This window comes from Falco cherrug, chromosome 12, assembly GCF_023634085.1.
Source record: "Falco cherrug isolate bFalChe1 chromosome 12, bFalChe1.pri, whole genome shotgun sequence".
Taxonomy (NCBI): Eukaryota; Metazoa; Chordata; class Aves; order Falconiformes; family Falconidae; genus Falco; species Falco cherrug.
The window spans coordinates 23,594,961-23,618,107 of NC_073708.1; the positions used below are offsets into that span (position 1 = coordinate 23,594,961).

The following is a 23,147-nucleotide window of genomic DNA, read 5'->3' on the forward strand; positions in this document are numbered from 1 at the left end:
TATGTGTTAGAACACTGAAGCTCAGACTGATGCTTTTCCTCTTGCTGGGACATTGGTAAGAGTCTCCTGTGGTATCTCTTCTCTGATGTCTAGGGTGGAAGTCTGAAGCATGACTCAGAGCACCTAACTAGCTGTCTGAGTGAAACTTTGTGAATGTAATTGTTTCTAAGACACTACTGCTGTTAACTGTTTTCAGCTGAGTTCAACTGAGTTTATCAGGGGGACCACACATGGGTGCTGTAATTATACGATTCTTGTTTCCTTAACTTTATCATGTACTGTGAATTGACAGACAGAAGAGCCTTCAGCAAGTCTGCAGCCTTTAGATTAGCGGCACTGACCTCTGCCATCTGCACATGTGCAATTACATAATATTAGGAGCAAGTTACCTTTGTGGATCTGTGGTTAAGAGGGCAGAAGGCGCTGATGAGGAGTTTTGCAGATACTTGCTATGTCAGAAGAATTTTATTTACTTTTCCAGACTCTCCTGTGGGTTCCTTTTCATGTACTTAATACCTCTGCCCGAATCTCTCGCTCCCTTGGCATAAGCCCATTTTCCTGTGTGGTCTGTTCTATTGGTCACTCAAGCTCTTTAACCTGGCTCCTGTGTCACTGCTCAGTTGCTTAGTGTTTTCTCTGTGCTTCCAACCTCCAAACCAAATCCCTCCTCTTCATGGTAAGATCCAAAACGTAAACTTAGGTTTCACAGTGTACACTGAGCCTTGCACCAGGGTGTGAAATAGGAATCTAAAAGCAACTTTCACTGGTGTCAGAGCAAAGGCCTCTCTGAGCCTGATACTCTGTTTCTGGCTACCATTAGTAAAGGCTTAGAGAAGGAGCATGAGAATGGGGCAAATACAAAGCTTTTTTCTCCTAGCTTCTGATGGTCTTTGGCTTAAGGATTTCTTAACTTGGAATTTGTGTTCAATAATTCTTGCTACGTATGTTCAGGGCAGAAAGCTGCTCTGTGAATATCCCATGATAACGAGTTCTTCAGGTTAATTTTGTATGGTGTGTAAAGGTGCTTTCTTCTGTTAATTTTAAACTGCTGCCTTGGGATTTCATTTGGTGCCTCTTGAGATCTTGCATTACGCAGTGTGGTAAATTGTCCTTGCTATGTACTGTGTTTTCCATAATTTGACATGTATCTGCCCTTCTGTGCTCTGTCTCACCCTTGTTCTCAAATATCCTTTCTTTTGAAATGAGTGGACTAGGAGTGAGTGTTTCACTTATGGAAGCATGGCAGCTTTGTACGTTGTCTGTGTTTCTCTTTATTTCCCTGATCATTTTTACTGCTCAGTTTGTCTTTTCACCACTACTAGGCATTGTGCTGATGTTTTCACAGACAGAACTGTCTCATGGCTCCAGGATCTTTCCTGAGCAGTTTCAGCTAATTTAATGCCCATCATTGTGTGAGTTTATAGTGTGAAATGTAGGACTGAGAGGGGTTTTCTGGGCCATTGAATCCTCTTCTTGGCTCTTTCAGGTCCTGCAGCATCCAATCCCTTTCATAAACTGATCAAGTTCCTTTTGAAAAGCACTTGGATTTTCCTGCCCCTGTGCTTCCTTGGGAAGCTGTTCCAGACTGTCTGCTCCATTTCTCATTTCCAGGTTAAATTTTCCATGTTAAATTGGCATTTCTTAGAAAGCCAATTTCTTTGTCCTTATTTCACTTGTTCTCTTCTTCCTTTGGGTATTCCTTTCATTCCATCTAGCATACTTGAAGCCTGCAGTCAGATTCCCTTTCAGACTTTCTTTGCTAGGCCCCTTTCTCTTCCAATCTTCTGTGGGAAGGCAAGCTCCTCACCCCATTACTCATCCTTGTTGCTCTTCTCAGTACTTGCTCCCATTTCAGTTCGTCTTTCCTGATCAGGGGTCAGTAGAGTTGTAGTCGGTATTCCTGCCAAGGTCTTGTGCAACTGAAACCCTGCCAGTTTCTGCTGGAAATCCCTTTTTGGGTGTCGTATTTGCATTTTCATGGCTACCCTTGCATTTGAACTTATAGTCATCCTGTAGCTGGCACAGCATTTCTGTCTGGTGAGTTCCTACCTTCTCACTTCTCAGCAGTTCTCACCTGAGTAGCCATGAGTGGGGCTGAAGAAGTGTTTTGGAAGTGGTTTTGCTCTTGTTCTGTTCTCTTCTCTGATCAGGTGTCTGCCACCTTCCCTTAGATCCACTGCAGAGAGCCCTGCTGGCTCTTTTCATGTATGTATGCTACTATAGAAAATATTTTTTTTTTCATGCTGTACACAGGACATCCTTATGATGTCTAGTTTGGCTTTTCTCTCATTGGAAGTGGTACTTGAAGGTTGAAGTGCAGTACATCCCCAAGAGGTGTGCTTCACCTTTTAAGTTCCTGTGTGTAAGCAATGGAAGAAGGCAGTAGACCTAAAGAGGCTGTGATTTGGAGGCTCAGAAATGCTCCTCTGAGATGTATGGAGTTCATGAAGGTGACTTTTTCTGGTGTAAGATTCAGGAGGACACAGAGGTGTTGAAGCATGTGCGCTGCTTGCATGCACATGATGTTTTCTTGTGGAGGCTCAGGCTGAGCAAAGTTACACTGGAGGACTGGTGGGAGAGGGTAAGGGAGGAAAGCACAGGCTTGCTTGTACTTTTGCTTTACCATTCCCCTAATACAGTAAGTATTTTTACTGTTCCTTTAGTACTCATGTGACACTTGTGTTCTGAATAGAGCCCTTGCAGAGCAGTTCCAGGCTGGGACAGTGGTGTGGGTTCAGCCTTTTAGGCACCTGAGACACTCTTGAGAGTTGGACTGTTGTTTGGCCCTGTGGCTCTGCTGGAAAAAGGGTGAATGAGGAAGGGAGGAACAAAGTTGTTTGCCAAGTTTATGGCCCTCAGTTGTACAGTGTCCAGCCTTTCAGATCTTCGTGGCCCTGTCTGCACCAAACATGAAAGAAGTGGGTTGTGTATCACAGCAGAAGGTGTGCTAAAAGCTCCTTGCCTTTCACATTCTTCCCATTCAAGTGAGCGTGTCCCAACCCAAGTAAAGAGTTGACTGTCAGAGCAGGTTATGTCAAGGTATTGGTGCTGCTGTATGGGAGGAATGTAGGGAGGCTGGCTGAACCTTGGTTTCACTGTTGTGTTAGCCTGATAATTCTGAAACCTATAGTCAGGATGTGGGTTGCTGACCTCTCTGTGTCAGTCACCTATTTCAGGTTTCAGCCTTTCAGGCCGTAGTTCCTGATGGGCTCCTCAGAAATGTCAAGTTTGTGGCCCTGAGGTCATGCATTGCTCCTTATCAAGTCCTCTGCCTGCTCGTCATGTTTCCTACCAGGACCCCATTGCTTAGGGACCTGGCAGCCCCTTCCTGTCCATGTGCTGTTCCTGTTTCTGAATCAACTATCTCAGCCCTTAGCAGCTGGCAGTGAGAAAGGCAGTGCTGCAAGAGAGCTACCATGTTTTTCTTCTCTCTGAATAGACAGTGCAGGTACCTGTCTACTCGGAGCAGGAGTACCAGATGTATCTCCATGATGATGCGTGGACCAAAGCTGAGACAGACCACCTCTTTGACCTGGCTCGGCGTTTTGATCTGCGCTTTGTGGTGATTCATGATCGCTATGATCACCAGCAGTTCAAGGTGAGTCCCGGGGGCCAAGGTGCTGCTAGCAACTTGCTGCTACGGCACGTGCAGGGCTTGCTGCGCTGCAAAGACCAAATTACCCTTTATATCAACTTAATTAGGGGAAAATAATGAATTATTGGCAGCAAGGAATATTGAATTTCCACCACAGGGCATTGCTGCTTGCTTTGTTTGTAATTAAATCCACTGTGACTTGTGCTCATTCCCTGTTGTGTTTTATTAGAAAGTTAGAAGATTTGCCCTGCCAGGAGAACAACTCATTGTTCCTTTAAGATAAGGTAGCTGGGGAGTTTGTTTAGCTGAGCAGGATAGGTGTCCTGGGTTCCAGGCTGGGCCCTGGGAGAAGCTAATGGTCCCTGGGGATTGGAATTTTTCCCTGGTGCTGCTCCTGACTTGTGGTCTGACCTGGTGCAAGTTTCTGTCATCCCTGCTGTAAAGCAGGGACCATAAATGGTCTGAAGATGCAGCCCTGGTGTCATGATCGTAAATCTCCTGTAACTGCTGATTCTGTGCCTCCTGGTGACATGGTGGAATGATGTGACTCCTACAGGATAGCTCTAAACGCTGGAGCTTTTTGTTGCCCTCTAAAATGCTTGTGTGAAGAGCCTGTACCAAAGTGAAAAACAAGTCTGCCCATCTGGGCAGCTCAAACACCTTTGGTGCTTGGGGTAGGGGAACACAGCTCAGAGTCTGTGTACCTATGGGCAGTGAATTGTTGCAGCTGGTTATGGCTGGAATGGCCATTGTCTGGAGCAGGTCATAGGAGGCCTCCTGTGCATTTTCCTGTTCGTAGTTTTTCTCCTGTCGAGAACTATCCTTGCATTCTTTTATCTGGGAGTGCTTCACTGCTGTATTGTCTCTAACCCTCTGCTGTATTATTGGACCCTGTGGTGGATGTTCACAGCAGTAGCTGTGAACTCATGACAGTTAATTCACACAGTTCACTGAGAAACTCTTCCTTCCCTGTGGTTCCACTGGGACTGGCAGGGCTCCCTGCTGATCTTCCTCCCAGGCACTGTGTCTTATACCCTGTTTGACATCCTTCAGCCAGTGGTCCTTACCTGGCTACTGCACAAAGTTTTGCTTGGTTCTTCCATAATGTTGTCCTGCTTTGATGTCTTCCATAGAAAAGATCAGTGGAGGATCTGAAGGAACGCTATTATCACATCTGTGCCAAACTGGCTAATATTCGTGCAGCTCCAGGCACAGACCTGAAAATCCCAGTCTTTGATGCTGGGCATGAGAGGCGAAGGAAGGAACAACTGGAAAGGCTGTACAATAGGACACCAGAGCAGGTAACTTGGGGAACCCAAGAGCATTGCTGCTCCAAAAGATTTATGATAAGTTGCATCAGTAGGTGGATGAAATAGACCAGAAGGTGGGAAAGGGGAAAAAAGAGACTGAACAAGAAGAGCAACACCTAAGTACTGCTTTTATTTTTGAGTTCATGTGATTTTAAAGGATACAAAAGGACAATAACTGATAAATCTGACTATACATGAGAGAGGTTAGGTGAGCAGAGTTATGGTCTGTGACACTTAGTATACTAGTCCTCTGAATTAGAAACAAATTCTCATGTCAATGTCCTTGGAAGTCCCTGAGTCCCACAGGGAGAGAGTTATTCCCTTCAGAGTAAAAACCTTCCAGAAACATCAAAGACTAAATCTGCATGTTTAGTTCTCTTTGTTGAAGCTGTGTAACCGTCCCAGGGTTTAAAGGTTAAGGAACTGTGTGTCCCTCAAAGGCTGGGGAAGAGCATCCTTTTCTGTTAGTAGTTCCCATTAATGACAAGTTCATACATGTAATGACTCTGCTTGTCCTTCCCGCATTGACAGGTGTGCTGCTACTAGGCATAGCTCTAGGTTCTACATACTATGCCTGGGGAGGGGAGTCAGCTTTTCACAAAGCTGCATTTGCAACTGCAGTACATTTGGGCTTTTTTACCCTTCTGTCTGCTTTTGGTCTCTTTGTCTGGAGGCGGGATTGATCATTTATGGGTGCTACTGAAGGGTGCATCATAAATATTGTGATACAGTACCTGCCAGTTTGTAGGCTGGCATTGCCATGGATGCAGGGTAAGGCTGTGGAGCATGATGTGCTCTGCAAAGCCAAGATCCTGGGGCAGGGGAACTTGGTCATTCCCAGGCTGGCCCGGAGCAGAGCTTTTATCGGTAGGTGGCCCCCTTGCCTTGCCAGGCCTCCTCTGCTGCTCTGTTTGCTTTACTTGCTCTGGTCTGCAGGTGGCAGAAGAAGAATACCTCATCCAAGAGCTCCGCAAAATCGAAACCAGGAAGAAAGAGAGAGAAAAGAGAACCCAAGATCTGCAGAAGCTCATCACAGCTGCTGACACCACCACTGAGCAGAGACGTGCCGAGCGCAAGGCTCCCAAGAAGAAGCTGCCACAGAAGAAGGAGACAGAGAAGCCTGTAAACATTTATATTTTTTTTCTTTTTTCTTTTTTTTTTTCCTTCCCCTGCTTATGCTCTGGCTGGATAACATGTTTCCTTCAGCAATCCTACTGGAATCAGGCCCTCTGCTCTTCTAGGGGGAGTAGCTGCTGGCTGCCTTCTGGCAGATGCTTTTCTGGCTATGACTTTTGGAAGGCAGGCTGGTCTAAGGCAGCCGTTGTCAGAGACCTCTGGTGTGCTCGCTGTCTCTCTTCCATTGGAAAAATGCTGGTTTAATCCTGTTTCCCTTTCCCCCTTTGAGAAACAGGATGAAATGATGCCAGCCGTTCATGCCTCATGGCAGGGAGAAGCATCTGTCTCCCTGCTTCTCCCAAGTGTATTCTGGTACTGCTATGCAGGGTTGTCCCACAAACCTGTTGTCTTTCACCTGCCTTCTTTTTCTAGTCCAGGTTTCCCTTTCCTTCCCCACTCTTGGGTCTCGTCAGCATTTCCCCAAGCTCAGTACATGCCCGTCTCCTGATCCTCATCTGTGATCAGAGCAGCCTTGCCATGGGACTCTTGTGTTCTGGAAGCTTTTGCTTCTTACTTCTGCCTGAGCCGAGCTAAAGTCTAGGAGCCCAGAACACAGGTTTCAATTCACATTTGATGTTACCTCAGTTTCCCTTAATGGAAAGAGGACAGCATGGACTGAACTAAATTCAATACCTTCAGCAGGAAACAGCTGTTAAAAAATCTCAGATGTTCCCAGTGAGTGCCTGGGAATTCCTGTCCCTCCACCTTGTGAACAGAGTGCACTGATATCATTGTCCTCCAGAAGGGTCTGTGCAGGGAGGGGAGGGAAGCAGTGAATGCTAGACAGTTATTGCTTGATGAAGTGTGCCTAATGGCCACGACTTCCTTAACATTGTTTTGGTTCCCCCCCCCCCCAGCCCCTCTGTGTAATTAATATAATATCACTGGGCACCTTGTGCATTAAATTCCCTTGAGGGTTGGTCTGGTAAAGCTCAGCCATGGCTGGCATATATCCCTCTAAAGAAAGCAGCTAGTTTTTGGTGATAATGAAAAAAGGGTGGTGATGGAGAATGGAGCTGGAAAGGTGCTGAGGATGCCAAGGTGAGGGAATTCAGCCCTAAATGTTGGCTGGTGCCTGTCTGCAGGCATATAGCGGATAGGCATGCCAGGGTGGGCAGAGAAGCAGTTTCTATTGTTGCACTAGCATCATTTCAACCATGACAGAGTCCATTAGGAGTCAATTACCAACTATAGCTGGGAAATGTTAAGAAAAAAAATGCATTTTAACTAAGAATTTGAATCGGGAGCTGCATCAGCATCATTTCAACAAAGGAAAATCATTTACCAAAGAGTCAATTGAGGTTGAAGCGTTTACAGCATGTACAGGCACGCAAGGCAAAAGAACCCATTTAATTGCTTATGCGCTGAGTGCAGTCAGAGTTGTCTCGGCTAAGCCAACGATGCTGATTTACCCTCACTGCTTGTGTCAGGCTGTTCACCAACAGACTGGGGGGCAGAGTTCAGGAAGTCTGAAAGCCAGCCTTCATCCAAAGGAAGCAGAGAGGATTGGTTTTTGATTGTAGCCGCCTTTGTCTCTAATAATCCAAGCAGGGAGGCTACATCCTACCAAAGATCGACGTGATCCCTACAAGTTCATGAGCCCTGTTGGTATTTACAGAATACTTTTTTCACCATGATCATGTTTAGAAATCTCTTCCTGGGGCCCCTATTTATTGGACTGATCAGAGAACTGAAAAAAATCTTAATGCCTGGTCATGCAGAACGGTTTGCAAGGTGCTGCCTCAAGACCAAGACACAGAGATATGAGAGTCATTGGCAGGGAACTTGAGTCACTGTCCTTCAGTATCTCTTACGATCTTGGGGCAGTCCTGATTGTCTCAGCCCTGTCTGAAATGAACAGAGAGCAAGCTGCAGAGCCTCTCTGCAGAGAAATGTGGGAGCAGCAAGGCAAACATCATCTCCAAAGAAATTGGGGGATTTGAGGTGACTCTTCCTTTTGGAAAATTGCAGAGACTGTGGCTATTCTTGGAACGAATCATGAGTATCACTGACCCATTCAGTGGACCCCACACCATTCGGTGCACAGGGCCCTGCAGACATCTTGGTTTAATCATTGAAAAGTTTGCTCACCTTGTGCTTTGCACAGCAGCAGAGATTTTTAAGGGATTGCATTTTTTTTTCCTATTTTGTTGAAATGCAACTAAATGCTGTATTGCCTAGCAGCAGCAGCTTTAGAAGTTCGCTGCCTTGTATTGCTATGCTTAAAATTTGAAGTGGGGAAGAAAGAAAACTGTCTAACGAGTGGACAAATGGCAAAATGTGTATAAACAGCAGGCCTCCCTGGAGGGGTGCAGTCCTTACATCCTCATTAGTGGGCTCATGTCTGTACAGATCAGAGGTTTCTCAGCTTGTTCCTTAGAGGACTTGCAGTCAAAAGCCAAGATTTAGTGAAATCCTGAGCTGTTTTGATCAGTGAAATGGGCCTAAGTTAGATAAGGATGATATTGTGCAAATATGCATATGTTAGCATAAGGAGTACCATTTAGGGTTAGGGTTTTCTGCTTGTATGAGTGGGTGTAAGGCTTTGTGTAGAGCAGTGCATTTAAACCAACCAAACAAAAATGTTTGAACTCTCCAAAGATACCTTAAACTGGAGTATTTTTCTCAGTGAAGTGCTTGGGATTTTCCCATTGAATCCCATTGCTTGGGATGTTCCTCTTGCCTCAGCTCTGACATGTGGCCATGGCAGGTGGTTCTCTGTCATAGGAAACGGTTTCCCCTTCAGATAGCCTCTATATGAAATCTTGCATTTCTTGTGTTTCCTGCATCAACACATCCTGTTTCAATCTCTTTCAGGCTGTTCCTGAGACTGCTGGCATCAAGTTTCCTGACTTCAAATCTGCAGGTGTCACACTGCGAAGCCAGAGGGTAGGTGGTTGTCCTGGTCCCTTGGGACCTCTGTTAATATCTTTCAGTCTGCTTGTCTGTCTCCTCATCTGTTCTCCTTTTATAGCTAAGGAAAGGCAAGTTTTTGCCTCTAAAATAAGAAAGGAATCCCATAAATGTGGAGACTCAGAAACCTGGAATGTTGGCTCTGTGAAAGCCAGCTCATCGCCTTGCAGGGGCACCTGGACTTGCTGTTGTTTGTTACTTGTGTGCCCGTTTTGCTATTAAGACACATGTGACAGACCCAAACGGAGCTGGTCTAGTCCAAACAGAGCTCACAGCCAAACAGGCCTCGCAGCACATGTGTGTTAATAGGTGAGAGGTGCTTTTAAGAACTGGGTGTTCGGGTTGTGTCTTGGAAAAAAGACACAGACACAAACACATACAATTTTTAGCTTTCCTATTTCCATTATCTTCAGAAAATATTATGGGGAAAAGCCCTTTTGTTCATTCTGTTGCACACGTATCCCTGAGAACTTTGTTGCTGTTTTATCAGCAAGACTTAATACCTGTCTCTTAGTGACAGGTTTTGGGATACCAAGTATTAACCTGCCTGGCCGACTGAATGTTTTCAGAGGGGTTTTGATAGCAAAATCCTGTTTGCCCAGTACAAGTGCTTTTTTTTCCCCTAGCCAAATAAAATAATCTTCAGTTGCTCTATTGTAGCAAAGGTGGAGAAATAGGTTCCTTGCCTGGCACCCTCACTTGGCATAGTAATTTTCTAGGTCGCTTTTAAAGACTGTTTTATGGGATGTTCTTTTGATGTCAAAATAGTTTCAGATCTTTCTGGGAACACCCTGGGGCTGTTAATAGAAATGTGTTTGGGATCACGTTGCTTTGGTGTATGGGTGCATGTGCACGTTAGAGGTAGTATGCCTCAGCAAGGTCACTGCTGGGGAACCCCTTTAGTGTACAAGTGCCACTGTCTGCAAGCTACCTGTTTGAGTGAAGGGCTACAGCCTTGGGAAAGTCACAGGCAAGACTGCAATGAGTGTGTTGAGATCTGTGGAGACGTGGCAGGTGTGTTCTGCACTAAGAAAATTTATGGAGATTGATTTGGATTTTGAAAACTAATACATGATGGTTGATCTTTATTTTTTTTACCCTCTCTGGAAGAGAAACTGACAATGACCTTTCAGTGATGGAACCATGTGGCAAAGCCAGCAGCCTTTTCATGTGCCAAAAAGGCAATTCAGCTCCTGGCCTTTGTGAAAATGGGTGCTACATACTTCTTCCTATTCTCTTTAACATCACAAAATGCAGTGATAAGCTGAGGCATGGCAGTCTGATTCAGCAACTTTCAGCCTGCAGTATCCAAGCCCCTGGGATGACCTAGAGCAACTTCCTGTTTTTATTGAAATTTTTAAGCAGATAAATACTGTTACTAGAAGTACCAGTGGTATGCGAATTGAAACAGATTGCAAATCACCGATCTAGGTGAAAGAACAACACTTTGTTGCTTGGAAATGTGAAACCTGCTTCCAACTCAGCAGAATGAATTAATTTGTGGCTTTTAGCCAGTCACCGGGCTTCCTTGTTCCAAATTGTCCCTGTTTTTAAAACGGGAGCTAATAGACTCACTTGCTTCCCATATGGGTGATAATAGGGAGAATTAATTACGCTAGGTCAGTATGGGCCTTTTGAACTGGTAAGAGATGCTGAAGTGCTAAGTGGTATAGAGTTGACAGTCCATACTAATCTGAATTATTTTTCTTGTGGGATTTATATGGCAAACCCTCTACGTGCCAGTGGTATGGAATTGATAAGGGCGGGAGCCAACTAGGACTAAGTGTGGAACTGGGATGCTGTGCTGGAAACCTGTACTCTGGCAACATCCAGCATAAGATGTTTTGCCCTGGGCACATTGGAAAATGATTTCTAAAGGTTTGTGACGTCCTGCAGTAAATTCTTTTGCCTGAGGACCTAAAGGGTTCCTTACCTAAAGGCTTCTATTGTCCTCCTTTATTTTGTACTTTGCTACTGTGCTTTATGCCTTCATAGGCAGGTGAAGTTGGATTTTGCACTGAGATCAGGGACTCAACCTCTGTCACATGTGAAAAATGTACCATAACATCCCCAGGATAATAGCACTTACTCTTTGATTAGAGAGGTGATCTTTTTTTCTGAGGATTTTCAATTAGACTGAGTTAAAATTAATTTATAGGAATGAGTCCTTGAAGAAAAAGTTAGCAATCTGTATTCAACTTAATTTGTTCCCAGTAGTTTTTATGACAATAGCCCTGGCTTTTCAAATTCTCCATCGTTAAAGCTTACAAAATCTTATGTGCAGGCTGAATTTTAAGACTTACCCCCACCCCCACCCCCCCCCCACCCCCCGGATTAATGGTCACTTACGGCCATTATTCTTCATAACTGAAAGTTTCTCCTTCAGCAGATGCTGAAGAGTAATCTCCAGTGAGTTCAACAAGCTGCCTTCTATCACAGTGGCTTCAGTCTCCCATTGTTCTCCATGGGACTTTGCCCACAGGCAAAGAAGGCCATAGCCCCTGTGCCCTTGCTCTGCATGGGATTTCCCCTCTGTCTCCTGACAGCACAGACTGCAAGTTTCTCTAAGGCAGTAGGAAGCTGGGCATTATGAAAAGCTTCATCTTAATTCAAGGCGGTGTATTGCCTTGGTGCCACTGAGAACAGGAGGCAGTAGCAGATGTTTTGGAAGGGGGGTGAGCCTTTCGTGTTTCAGTTTCTCAAAAAGGAGCTTTAGACCTTTGCCTTTGGTGTTAGTAAAACTGTTACGAAAATAACACAAGAAATGTATTATTAATCCTAAGCATTACTTCTGGAAAACTTCCTGTTATACCAAGTCGGCTCAGCTGGGAGGGCAGACAGCCAAAGAGCCAGAGGAAATGAGAGATGGGTATGGAATTTGTACAGGGAAAGGAGAGGAAGAGACTAAAGGGAAAGCAGGGAGCTATGAGGAAGGAAAGCTTTGCTGAGGATCTGCTTGAAGGAAAGGAAAATGGGATTTGTTGAACTTGAATCTTTTCCAGGACCCAGACAAACCAACAACCACGTTTGTGATCCAGGCATTGTCTTGCTTCTGTAGGGCAGAGCTGAGCTGGTGTAGTGGTTTAACCCCAGCCAGAACTGAAGTACCATGCAGCTGCTTGCTTACTTCCCCCGCCCTGGGATGGGGAGCAGAATCAGAATGTAAAACTTGTGGGTTAAGATAAGAACAATGTAATACTTACAATAAAAATAGGAAAAAAACCCCCAAACAATACTACTAATAATAACAATTATAATGAAGAGGAGGAGGTAGAAGGGGAGGGGAATAGAATCCAAAGTGGAGGGAGAAAAAACGTGATGCACAGTACAATTGCTCACCACCCACCGAGTGATGCCCAGCCAGTCCCTGTGCAGCCATCAATAGGTGCCGGCCAACTCCCCCCAGTTTATATACTGAGCACGACATTCTGGGGTATGGAATACCCCTTTGGCTAATTCAGGTCAGCTGTCCCGGCTGTGTCCCCTCCCAATTTCTTGTGCCCCTGCAGCCTTCTTGCTGGCAAGGTCTGAGAAAATGAAGAGTCCTCGACTTAGTATAAACATTACCGAACAACAGCTAAAAGTATCAGTGTGTTATCGGCATTGTTCTCACGCCAAATCCAAACCACAGCACTGCACCAGCTACTAAGAAAATTAGCTCTATCCCAGAACAGTTTTGAATTCACTACAGTGTTTCTGTATCATGTTGTGTTCAGCTTTAAGTTTAACCTTTGTATTTGACTTTATTGTGTTCAGAGCAGTTGACATCTTTTCAGTGTGTTTTAAGTTGCACACCTTCTCTCTCAGCCTTATCTGCAAATTTTAAGTTACGATTTCTTTAATGCTGTTGAATTGCTGCAGTAGGGCTTTTAAGAAGGAAGGTGACGGATGGAAAAGGGTAGATGTTTGTCCCCACTCCTGCCTGTTGAGGTATAAGTTGTGTATCGTTGCTCTGTTGTCATGGCTTTGAAAACAAAAGAACTGGAAGAGAATCAATTGAGTGATGTCTTATCTGGAAACAAAACAAAACTCTGGGATGACAAGGAGTTTGTAGAGATCTTAGTCCGCAGAAGGGACTGAGGGATGCTCCAGCTTACATCATTCCCATCCAGCCACTTCCCCTCAGAAAAGGCTTCCAGCCAGCAGCCTGGCTTCATCTGCTAACTGCGATCTTGTAGACAATTTGCCAGTTGGACCAATTAGAGAAGTAGAGAAAGGAAAAATACAAGTACGGTTTTAGTACCTGCTGATTCAAATATTCATACACACCAGCTTTTAAATATTTACTATCTGCTAAACATTTTTTTTTTTTTTTTTTTTTTTTTAGCACTAATTAATGAGTAAGAATTTGCTGTGGTTGTGGGGGGAATGTGATGTGCGTGTGTGTGTGACTTCCATTTTTTTTTTCTTGGCGTGGGAACTGAGTGCTTACTACAGCTCCAAGGTGATTGAAATTTCTAGAGGAAGATGGGGCTTTATGTATCTGTTTAGACATGTTTATTTGTCATATTTGATCTGACCTACAATTAAATGGCCAAGCACGCAGTCTGTTTACTCTGCATTGGAGGCTGTTGGCTCTGTTCCTTCCCTGTCATTAATGCAAACCCAGACCTCATCGGCTGTGAACATGTGAAACATCTGTCTGTCCTCCTGTGATCAATACTGTCCCTTCAGAGGTTTAGCTTTGGAAGCAGTTCCATAAAATATCAGTTATTTTTATTTGGATTTGATAAATTTAATTACTTGGAGCAATTAATTATTTATTTGTTTTGTATTGATTGCACTTGAAGGCATCCCGGCATCAATCTGATGGAGATCAGCATACCCTTATTAGGTAGGGAAGTTTATGTTTCCAGATCTGAACATTCCATGGATTAGTTAGCTGGGATGTGCTTGTTGCTTCTGCTAGCAATTTTTCATTAGCAAAGTTGTGTTTTGCACTCTAAGAGAGTGGATGAGCGTAATTTCCATGGGGAGCCTGACAGAGGTGTGGAAGGGAAAGTAGTAGTCTCATTTCTTAAATAAATAAAAATTCATAAAAGTTATGAACAAATGAAGCAGGCTGGATCGAATTCATGTTGTGCTATTGCCATCTATTTGTTGTATTACATGCCCTTTAATTAGGGCCAAGAGAGTGCTGGTGCATTTCTTAATCAAACTCCTGCCTGTAGAGAATGAAATAAGATGAAAATATTGGAGTATTTATTTTTAAAGAGAACAGCAAAGGATACAAAATCGTGAATGGATCGAGAAGGTGAATCCAACACTTCTCTACCTCCATTCTCATTCTTAGCTAGAATGAAAGGCAGTTATGTTAAACTGCTGATGGAAAATGCATCCGTCACCTTTTTTGTGGAGTTCTTTGGTGTGGGAGAGCACCTGGACCAAAGCCTTAGTAGGCTTTTGGGTATAAAGAGAGCACTCTGGGTACAGTAATGGGGACTTTAACTTACAGTTCTGGAAGGGACACCCCGTGTTGCTGCTTCTGTTGGATCATCAGGAACCAGTGTCTCTGCATTACAAGGTCTCAGGGACTGTTTGCAAGTCCTGGACCGATTTGACAAGCTTTTACTACCTTTGTGTGCCCATAGTGACAGTCTTAGGTGTCATTTGTCAAGTAATCTGATTGTACGTAACTTGTGCAGAGCACCGCATATATTACTTTTTTGTTTCGTTAGCGTAACCAATATAATGATCAGTGTGTAATTAGTCACTGCATTTTTTTTTATTTGCGTTAGTGTAGTTTCATTTGAATTATTTAAGAGAAAGGCAACCTCAATTCAAGACTAGATGTGTGTTTTGCTACCATTTCTTGGATTTGTGTCTGATCTGGAAGTTTACATAATGTTGTACTGGTGAAACTCGTTGGAGTCCCCTCTCCTGTGGCCTGCCTTAGGGACCCCCTGTGGCTGTAGCATGCTCTGTGCTCTGCATTTGGTTAGGTTTCCTGCAGCCACCTCTACAGGTCTCAGCTTGGTTTCCGTGCCTGTAGTGAGAGGCAGGCGTAGGGCTATCTGTGAATCTGCAGATCTCCTAAAGAAAAATAGTATAGTGTCATACTGGTAATGTGTTTTTAACAGAAAACACTCCCCAGTGAAAAAGTCCTGTGCAGTTCTTTCTTCTGCACCATGTATTTTATATTTTCCCCTACACAAACACTTCCTGTAGTCCTTTTGCATTTGTTTTACAGGCATGCACTACATTTAAAGCAAAATTTATTAAGGGCAAGGAAATCTCAGGATGGGTAAGTGGCAGATAATACTGTGCTTGCTAGAAGATGACAGTCTTCTAAATGGCAGGCCAATCCTGGCAAGGTGTAAGTTCTTCTTGCCTTCTCAGGTGTCTTGTTTCTTGTCACAACCTGTATGTCAAATTGGGAGAAAATTGACTCTTTCCAGTTCATCAGCCATCATTTGTGTGGATTTCAAGTCACTCTCATTTTAGGCTGCTTATGCCGGGTCAAAGCAATCTGTATGCCCTTCCTAGGGGGTGAAAGGGTGGGAAGGTATAAAAACCTTGAAGGCCTTGTAACCTGCACTGGTGAAGAACCATCATGCTGAGACATTGATGCTCCAGGACCTTTGGTTTCTGTAGGAAGTATCTCTTAGCTTTTACTTCTTGAATCAGTGCTATAGATGCATAATGAGGCATTAATGTTTATAGGATCAGTAGGCTGCTACTTTGCCATATGCCTGAGTGTGCTGTGCTTCTACAGGATCTGTTAGCTGCCCTCATCCTTGACAAGGCTTGGTATGTTCCTCTAACAAGTAAAACCGGTTTAATTTACTAGGAGGATTAAAGCACAGAATTTATATTTTTGCACAATTGATTTGGGAATTTGTGAGATACATCTAACTTTAGTCCAAAAAACCCCATGAAATAAACATTTACATAAGTTAATATAGAAATGTGGTTGTTCTTAAAAGATTGATTTATTTAGCAGTAAGCCTCACTGATGGAGCAAGTAGATGGTCATGTGCCATCCCAGAGTGATCACTGTAGGTTTCATGTGTTCCATAGCATATTAGAGATGGCATAGTGGTATGACTGTTAAAATCTTAGTCTGGCAGATCAGCAGACACTGACATAAGACATGGGCTGTAAGCTGAGGGGGGGGGGGGGGGGGAAGCCTGTATGTTCATTGAGGCAGAGATTACCTGTGCAATTTCAAACTTTTCTAACTTCTGCATATATCCATTGCAATTGCTTGTCCGCCTTCCATTGTAGCACTTTAGTTCTGAGCAGTTAATCACTTCAAATTTCCAGAAATGTGCATGTTCAGATCCCAAATTGAATTTCTCTGTTGGGGTTTTTTAAATTCCAGAGCTCTAGGACTAAAGTACTTAATATGGGTCTTTCCTTCCTTGAGTCTTAAAACTGTGCAGGAGTGGAGGCTCTCTGTTCCTGCAGAGTAGAGCCATGCAGCCGAGGAAAGGTTGACCTTCAGACAGAAAATGCAAAAAACATTATTCATCTGAAACTTTAGCACTCCTTCCTGGAAACCCACTAAGCAATTCAGTACTCTAAAGATATTCATGAAGAAAGTGCCTAATGAAAAAGTTTTCTTGCTGCTGAAATCCATGAAAAAGGTTGTTTTCAATGTCAGTGAGATGTATTATAGTGCTGAACAACAATGCTGGTGTATAAACCCACAGTTTATAACTGTAAAGACACAGGCCAGATGTATAGAGTTCGTACGATTAGTGGTTTTAGGACAGTCATATTGTCTAGGTTTGGGGAAAATTGAGTTTATGGAACAGATTGTCTCAAAATTGAATTAAAATGAAGTGTATCAGCAGGGAGGGTACATGTGAAATATCCAAATAGCAACTGAGTAATTTTAAAACCCTTGTATTTTGGCGATAGACCAAACAAAAGGTTTGTTTGTTTGTTTGTTTGGAAGTTGAGAGCACCAGAAGTGGAGCGTTGATGAAGGAAGCGATAAATTGAGAGCAGGACATTTAAGATGACCACATAGATACAATCACATGTGGGACCTGGCTGAATCTGTAGATTCTGCAGACCTCTTCCATTCCTATGTGCAGTGCGCGGTCCCAGTGTATATCCCCTGGACAGGGTCTCCCGGCCAGGTGGTGGTGCTTTAAGACATAACGGGACTGTGTTGCAAGCTCTGCTATTACTTAGAGCAAGCTAAGCAAGCTCTGCTATTACTTAGACTTTGTTACTCCTCCAAGATATACTCAAATGCATTTGCAACTATGCTAAAAAGTATTAGCATGAATCATGAAAACTGAATGGCACACAAAAATAAATGAACCAAGTGTGTTTGGGGAGGCTATATCTTCAGTTATTTCTTATCATGTTTGTTCATTTAATGAATTTTGCCAATTAGCAATTAATTTGCAGCAGGTCTCCTAGTCATTAGTGTGAATTAGCAAGGTTTTGTTGGCAGAATGTCTCAAACATTAAATAAAAAACTTGTGTCATTCAAAACCTCAAGGGCATTCCACAGTGAGACCCTGTATAGAAATTGAACTGCTCGGGGCCACCCCCCACTCTCCTTCGCCCCTGCTGTGAAAGTGCGGTGGATGCTCTGTTCATCTGTTTAAGATGCATGGCCCAATTCCCGAGTAATGCCTTCCTCCTTCAGGGGAGAGCAGGCTGGGTCAGTGCCTGCCTCTCCGGCTGAGCGCAGGCCAGCAGGGACTGTGCATCCCAGGGTCAGGCAAGGCTCCTCTCTGTGTAGGTAGACTCTGGTACTGTGGCTTTATGGTGTTGATTCGCACAATTTTCTGTAGCCCTTTATTTATTTTTCTCTTGGTACATGCAGTTCATGTGTTTAATGCAGGTTGTTTATAGCAAGGACAAAGGATTACAGTTCTTAAATCAAAAGCGACGTTGGTGTAATTATAAGCACAGGCTGGTGTTCCAAAGAGGGCTGTAGGGAGAGGCTGTCAAAGGAGAAGAGCATCCAAAATATAGTAACCTCAAAAATCCCGGCTAATCAGTTTTCTGACGGGAGCAATCTGTTTCCCAGGTATTATTATTATATGGGGACTTTAAAGATAATAAATAACAATAATAGTCTAGTATAAGGAAGGAAAGAAAAGGGCAAATGCCATTCACCTCAGAAGCTGTGGTTGCTCACTGGAGTTCTCCAGGGAACATAATTTTCCCCAGCCCCTGTGGAGGACTCAATCCATGACAACACCAAGAACATCCCAGGAGCCATAGTGTAAGCGACGAGATTGCCCTGAGTGGTGTTTTCATGAACGCAGAGGTGTGACCTGCAGAAACCACACATCACAGCGCACGCATCTCCAGCCAGAGAGCTGTTCTGTGTTGCTGTTGGCTGGGACTTGTGGTCCCTGCAGATTACCTCGTTCCTTGGGAACGAGGGCAGGTGATAGGCCACTTCCAGCACTCTGGTGTCTCTCTGGGCATCCACTTAAAAGATCGAAACAAAGAAGGGCTTGCTGAAGTAAGTTTGGGCTTATGAGAGCTGTACAGGGCATGAAGGCTTCTCTCCTGCAACAAGGCAGCCCAGCTAACGGACCCTGGCTAACAGATTATCAGCAGCATTTGAGTAATAGACTGCTCATTTAGTTTTAATACATTTTGCATAGAGAGCAATCAGCCTTCATCAGTCTTAGAGATGAATTGGCTTAGCCAGCTAAATTCTAAAGATATTAGTCCGACAGCAGCCACATAAATCATAACATTTTCTTAATGATGGTAAAATTAAAATATACTCTTGCTTTGAGAAACCAATGAAGCCTTCCTGTTTGCAGGCCAGATACTCCTGCCTGAATTAAAAGGAAGCTTAATTGATGTGTTTTTAAAATAAACTCACAGCCCCACTCCTTCTGAGCATCTCGTGTCCCTTTCTTTGAAGTTAATTAATTTGCCCTGCCTCTCCCTGCGCCATCCTCTAATCTTCAGGAGTGTCTGTGAAGACCTTGGCTCAGTATTCATTGAGCAGACTCCTGTGGGACGTGAGCAGGACATACACAGTGTCACAGTTGAAGGCTTTGCCAGGTTAATCATTTGTGTTGCCAGTAGTTCCTTGAGCTAGTAGAAGCCTCCCAGGAAAAAAGCTTGTGCTCTTCCTCTAACCATCAAACCAAGACCTCCTGTCTGTCCACCTAGCCTAGGCAAGTATGAACTTTTCCTGTTTCTTGTCCTTTGTTCCTGAAGCTGGCTTGAAGTCCAGCATGCTTTTGCCAGCTGGTGTTTTAATGGAAGGCAATCCTGCCTTTAGCTAGAAAGGCTGTGATGTCGGTGTTAGGGGCAAGGGTGAAGACAGGCGCTCAGAGCTGTGATAATCGCACAAGTATTGTGTGTCCAGAGCTCTTCAATGAGGAGATGCTGGGCCGCGTTAACTCTTTGTGTCCTACCAGTTAAGGACGGCACAGTATGACTGGGTCAGCCCATACATCCCCTAGCTGAGGCAGAGCTGGGTACGTCACCCATCTTAACTGTTCTCTGTGATTCCTTGTGGAGCATAACGGTTCTCTGGACCAAGATTTCTTGCTCTCAGGAACGTCTTTCTGATGCTCCAGGCTAACCATTCTGTCTCCTGCTAAGCTGTGCTAGGTGACCTTTCCCTCCCTGGCATCCCACTGCTAGCTGCAGCATGGCACCCACCAAGTAAACAAGAACGATCTCCCGTCCCAGTGCTCTGGGCTGCCTTACCTTAGGGCTCTACCCTGTCCTGGTGCTTTTCAGCACAGCCTGTGCAGGCAGTCTATGCAGCAGAGCTCCTGGGAAAAGCTGTTTTAGTAAAGTTCTGCACAAGTAAGGTCCTAGATCGAAGACCTGACTGAAATCCAAATACCTGATACATTTAGCAGAGAAAGGCTGCCAAAACAATCATTTTGTGGTCAGCTGTAAAGATTCAGTTCCTGAAGTACTGTGCAGAAACCCCAGCTCTAAGCCAAAGACGCTCAGAGTATAGAAGAGGACAGAGGTGTCCCCTAGCCTTTACCTGTGCTGGCTGTTTGTACGAGAGTGGCTTTTCCTTTTTCCTTAATGCTCCTTTTGGATCCTCTGGATCAGGTTGGTTTCTTAGAAATCCTCCCCTGGCAGTCCTCTTGGTCCTTTGTTGGAGTCTTAACTGTGGTGGTAGTATCTAGCAAAAGGACTAGGTGCTTCTCAGCGTATAAAAAGGCCCGTTCCCTTGGGGTGCTCTGTGGTTTCATGGCTGGAATGATGTCGTAAAGAAGGCAGGTTTTCCCAGCCGGTCCTGCATTGGGGTTGCGGAGCTGCTGATGGGACAGTGCTTTCACTGTTTGGGTATGTGCCTGCAGTCCTCCTGTCTTCAAAGAAATTAAGTTCCGTTTTTTTGGGGGGCAGTAATGCTGTGGAAAAGATGGGCCTAACTTGGGAGACTGACATTGGGCTGTCTGTTTTGGGGAATTTAAACCTGCGGCTTGTGAGAAGTAAGGTGACCATGGGACCCTCTGGTGAGCTTACCTCAGAGGCCAGTTTTAAGATGGAGTCAAGAATAGCTCTTCCTTCAGGCCTTTCCCAGCCCGGTGTGGCAGGCTCGTGGTTGGTTCGGGCAGGGTTGGGGCCATTGACCAGTAAATGGTGTGCAGGACGGCTGCAGGATGCTCTCACCTCTTGGCTGTTCAGTGGCCTGTTGGGCAGCTTGGGCTGGTGATGGTGATCCCTGGGCGGAGGTGTGAGCTCACCTTCCCAGGGGTGGATATGGAGGGACAGCCTATGACTGTGTGCAGTAAGGTGTTTTGACACTGCTGTATTGGGAATAATTTCTTTCCTGGTCTGTCTGTTAGCATTGCTGAGGGGGGAAAGTGCTTTCATTCGTTCTTGGATATATCCACAGGGCTTGGAAACCTGTTCTCCCTGCCATATTGTGCCAGCTGCGTTTGTGCTGCTCGTAATCTAATAAATGCTTGGTCTGAGCAGCTAGCACTCCTGCTAGAGCCCAAATGAATGCAGAGGAAGGACCCTGCTAAGTGTATGCATTCTTCCTCTCCTGGCCAGCTCCAATTCCCTTTCATAGCTTACATCTGATGCTTCCTCTCTCACCTAGCCCCTTAGCTCCGATGTAAATGTGTGTTCACACTTCCGCCAGTCAAGTAACTGTGCTCTCTCTGTCTCTCCCCTTTGTTATAAAGCTTGCTCTGTAAATGAATCCCACAGGTCTGGGGCTCAGCAGGTAAAAGGAGAAGTGAGTCTGTTAGCGCATGAGTCTAATCAGGCCGGCTAAAGCGAATAAAGTAGGGCAGCATTGCACATTAGCCGCTGTGTAAATGAGCCCTTTGATGGGCTGGGCACCGCAGGAGAGGGTTTGAAGCCAAGAAGAACTTTTGTTGTTAATTCAGTGACACATGGAAACTGTAAAACAGCGTGTCTTGCACACACACGAGAGAGAAAATAAAAGCCCTCACGACCGGGCTTTTCAATACCTGCCCTCGGACCTAGTCTGAAAACTTTCAGCCCCTGTCTCCCTCTCTTGCCACTTGATTTTCCTTTCTCTCCCTTTCTTTTTTTGTTCCCCCTGCACTATAAAAAGAAAAGCTCTCTTGCCTTTTGAACTAGACGGCTGTGAGTGAGGGCTATCTCTGAGCTGTGTGGCTCTGTTACCTTTGTGTTCCAGATGAAACTGCCAAGCTCGGTGGGACAGAAGAAGATTAAAGCCCTGGAGCAGATGCTGATGGAACTCGGAGTAGGTGAGTAAAGGGGGCACGCGAGAGAGAAAGAGACACACAGAGCTAGCCTTTGTTCTTGAGATGGGCTATTTTTTCCCCTAGTAATACAGCCAGTTTCTTGAATAACAGTATGTGAATGGTTTTTAAAATATTTTATGTGTTTAAAAAAAAAAAGAGAGAGGGTAAAAGCCAGAACAAGATGCACAGTTTTTTTTGGTGTTTTTTTTTTCCCTCCCAGTAGAAAAATGTTTTAAAAGAGTCTTTGTTTCTCTCTTGTTTGGGCCTTTATAACCATCAAGAGAGGCAACACAGTATTAGGAAGGCAAATCTCAGCCTTGCCGGGAGAGGTACTTCTAAGTATGTTAGTGACCACGGCACGCGCATTGTTCAGGGCTGCCCTGTCTTGCTTTCAAGCTTCGTTTCCTCTTAATTTACTGTTCATGGTGGCAAGTCTAAAATGTGTCTGGGGCTGTTCATCCCCCCTTTATAGATTGCATGCTGTGTGAAAATCTGGAGCATCTCTGCTGAAAGGCAAGTAAACACACATCCCTCACTCTTGAACTCCAGTGTCTTAGCAGCAGAAAGAAGGGTTCACTTAATGTGTACAATGCCTGCTCGTAGCTAGAGGGGAAGAAGTGCAGCCCATGGCTAGCTGCTGCCCTCCGTGCAGTGGGTACAGTTTGCAGGTACTACAGGTCCCAGCATGCAGTGCCCTTGATTAGACACCTGATGATCCCTTTTCCCCCCACTGTGGCTGGGGGGATTTTTAAAAATAGAAAAGGAAAAAAAGAAGAAGAAGAAAAAAAACCCCTTATTGGTGATTTACAAGAGATTACCGAGCCTGCTCCCAGCACTGATTTCTGTTAGATCTTGTTAGTTTTTTTGGCCAACTGGTTTATGGTTTGATATGTTGTCTCAGAGACTGCGTGCAGTTCTGAAGGCCTCCTGTGGCTGGTGAAAACAGCTCGACCAGGGTGGTTTCCCCTTTCTGCTTTAAAACTAAGGGAGTTACCATCTTTGCTTGCTAGAGAAGCCTTGGGGAAGGATGTGAGTGCTTCTTAGAACTCACTTTCCATGAGGGTAAAGAGGGGATCCTGACTCCCTGCTCCTGCCTTACAAAACACTTATCTTGGGGGTTTCCTGGTGCTCTAGTCCTGCTGTGTCTTAGAGTGGAGAAACACACCTGGGCTTTGTGTGGGTGAGCACAGTGCTAGCAGGAAGGGATCGTGTGGGCAGCCCTGTGGACAGGGGCCCACTGCTGTGTAGCAGGACAACTGTGCAGAGCTTCATCCTTTTCTTCTCCAGAACATGCATGTCTTCCTGGCTCTGTGTACCTGTGTGAGGGCTGCGACAGAATGCGTGGTGTGGGGAGGGGATCCGCCAGCCCCCTTGCTACAAGCAGTTTATGTCTGTAGCACAGCAGCAGAGCAATTCTCTGCCTCAGTCCTACGCTGGGAGGAGGAACAGGAGAGGCAAGGGAGCTCAGCCGGTCCACCCTTTTTTGGTGAAGGTGTA

The 23,147-nt window shown here is 44.8% G+C and overlaps 1 protein-coding gene across 5 annotated transcripts in view; it reads left to right on the top strand.

Annotated features, from left to right (window-relative positions):
• DMAP1 (DNA methyltransferase 1 associated protein 1) overlaps positions 1–23,147 on the top strand; it is a 35,721-nt gene that overhangs the window by 5,171 nt on the left and 7,403 nt on the right. For all 5 annotated transcript variants that reach the window (XM_055725325.1, XM_055725324.1, XM_055725323.1 and 2 more), the window contains 5 exons: positions 3,440–3,598; positions 4,729–4,896; positions 5,842–6,027; positions 8,899–8,970; positions 21,581–21,653. In XM_055725325.1, the coding sequence (XP_055581300.1) occupies positions 3,440–3,598; positions 4,729–4,896; positions 5,842–6,027; positions 8,899–8,970; positions 21,581–21,653 (658 nt within the window). The remainder of the gene's footprint in view (positions 1–3,439; positions 3,599–4,728; positions 4,897–5,841; positions 6,028–8,898; positions 8,971–21,580; positions 21,654–23,147) is intronic.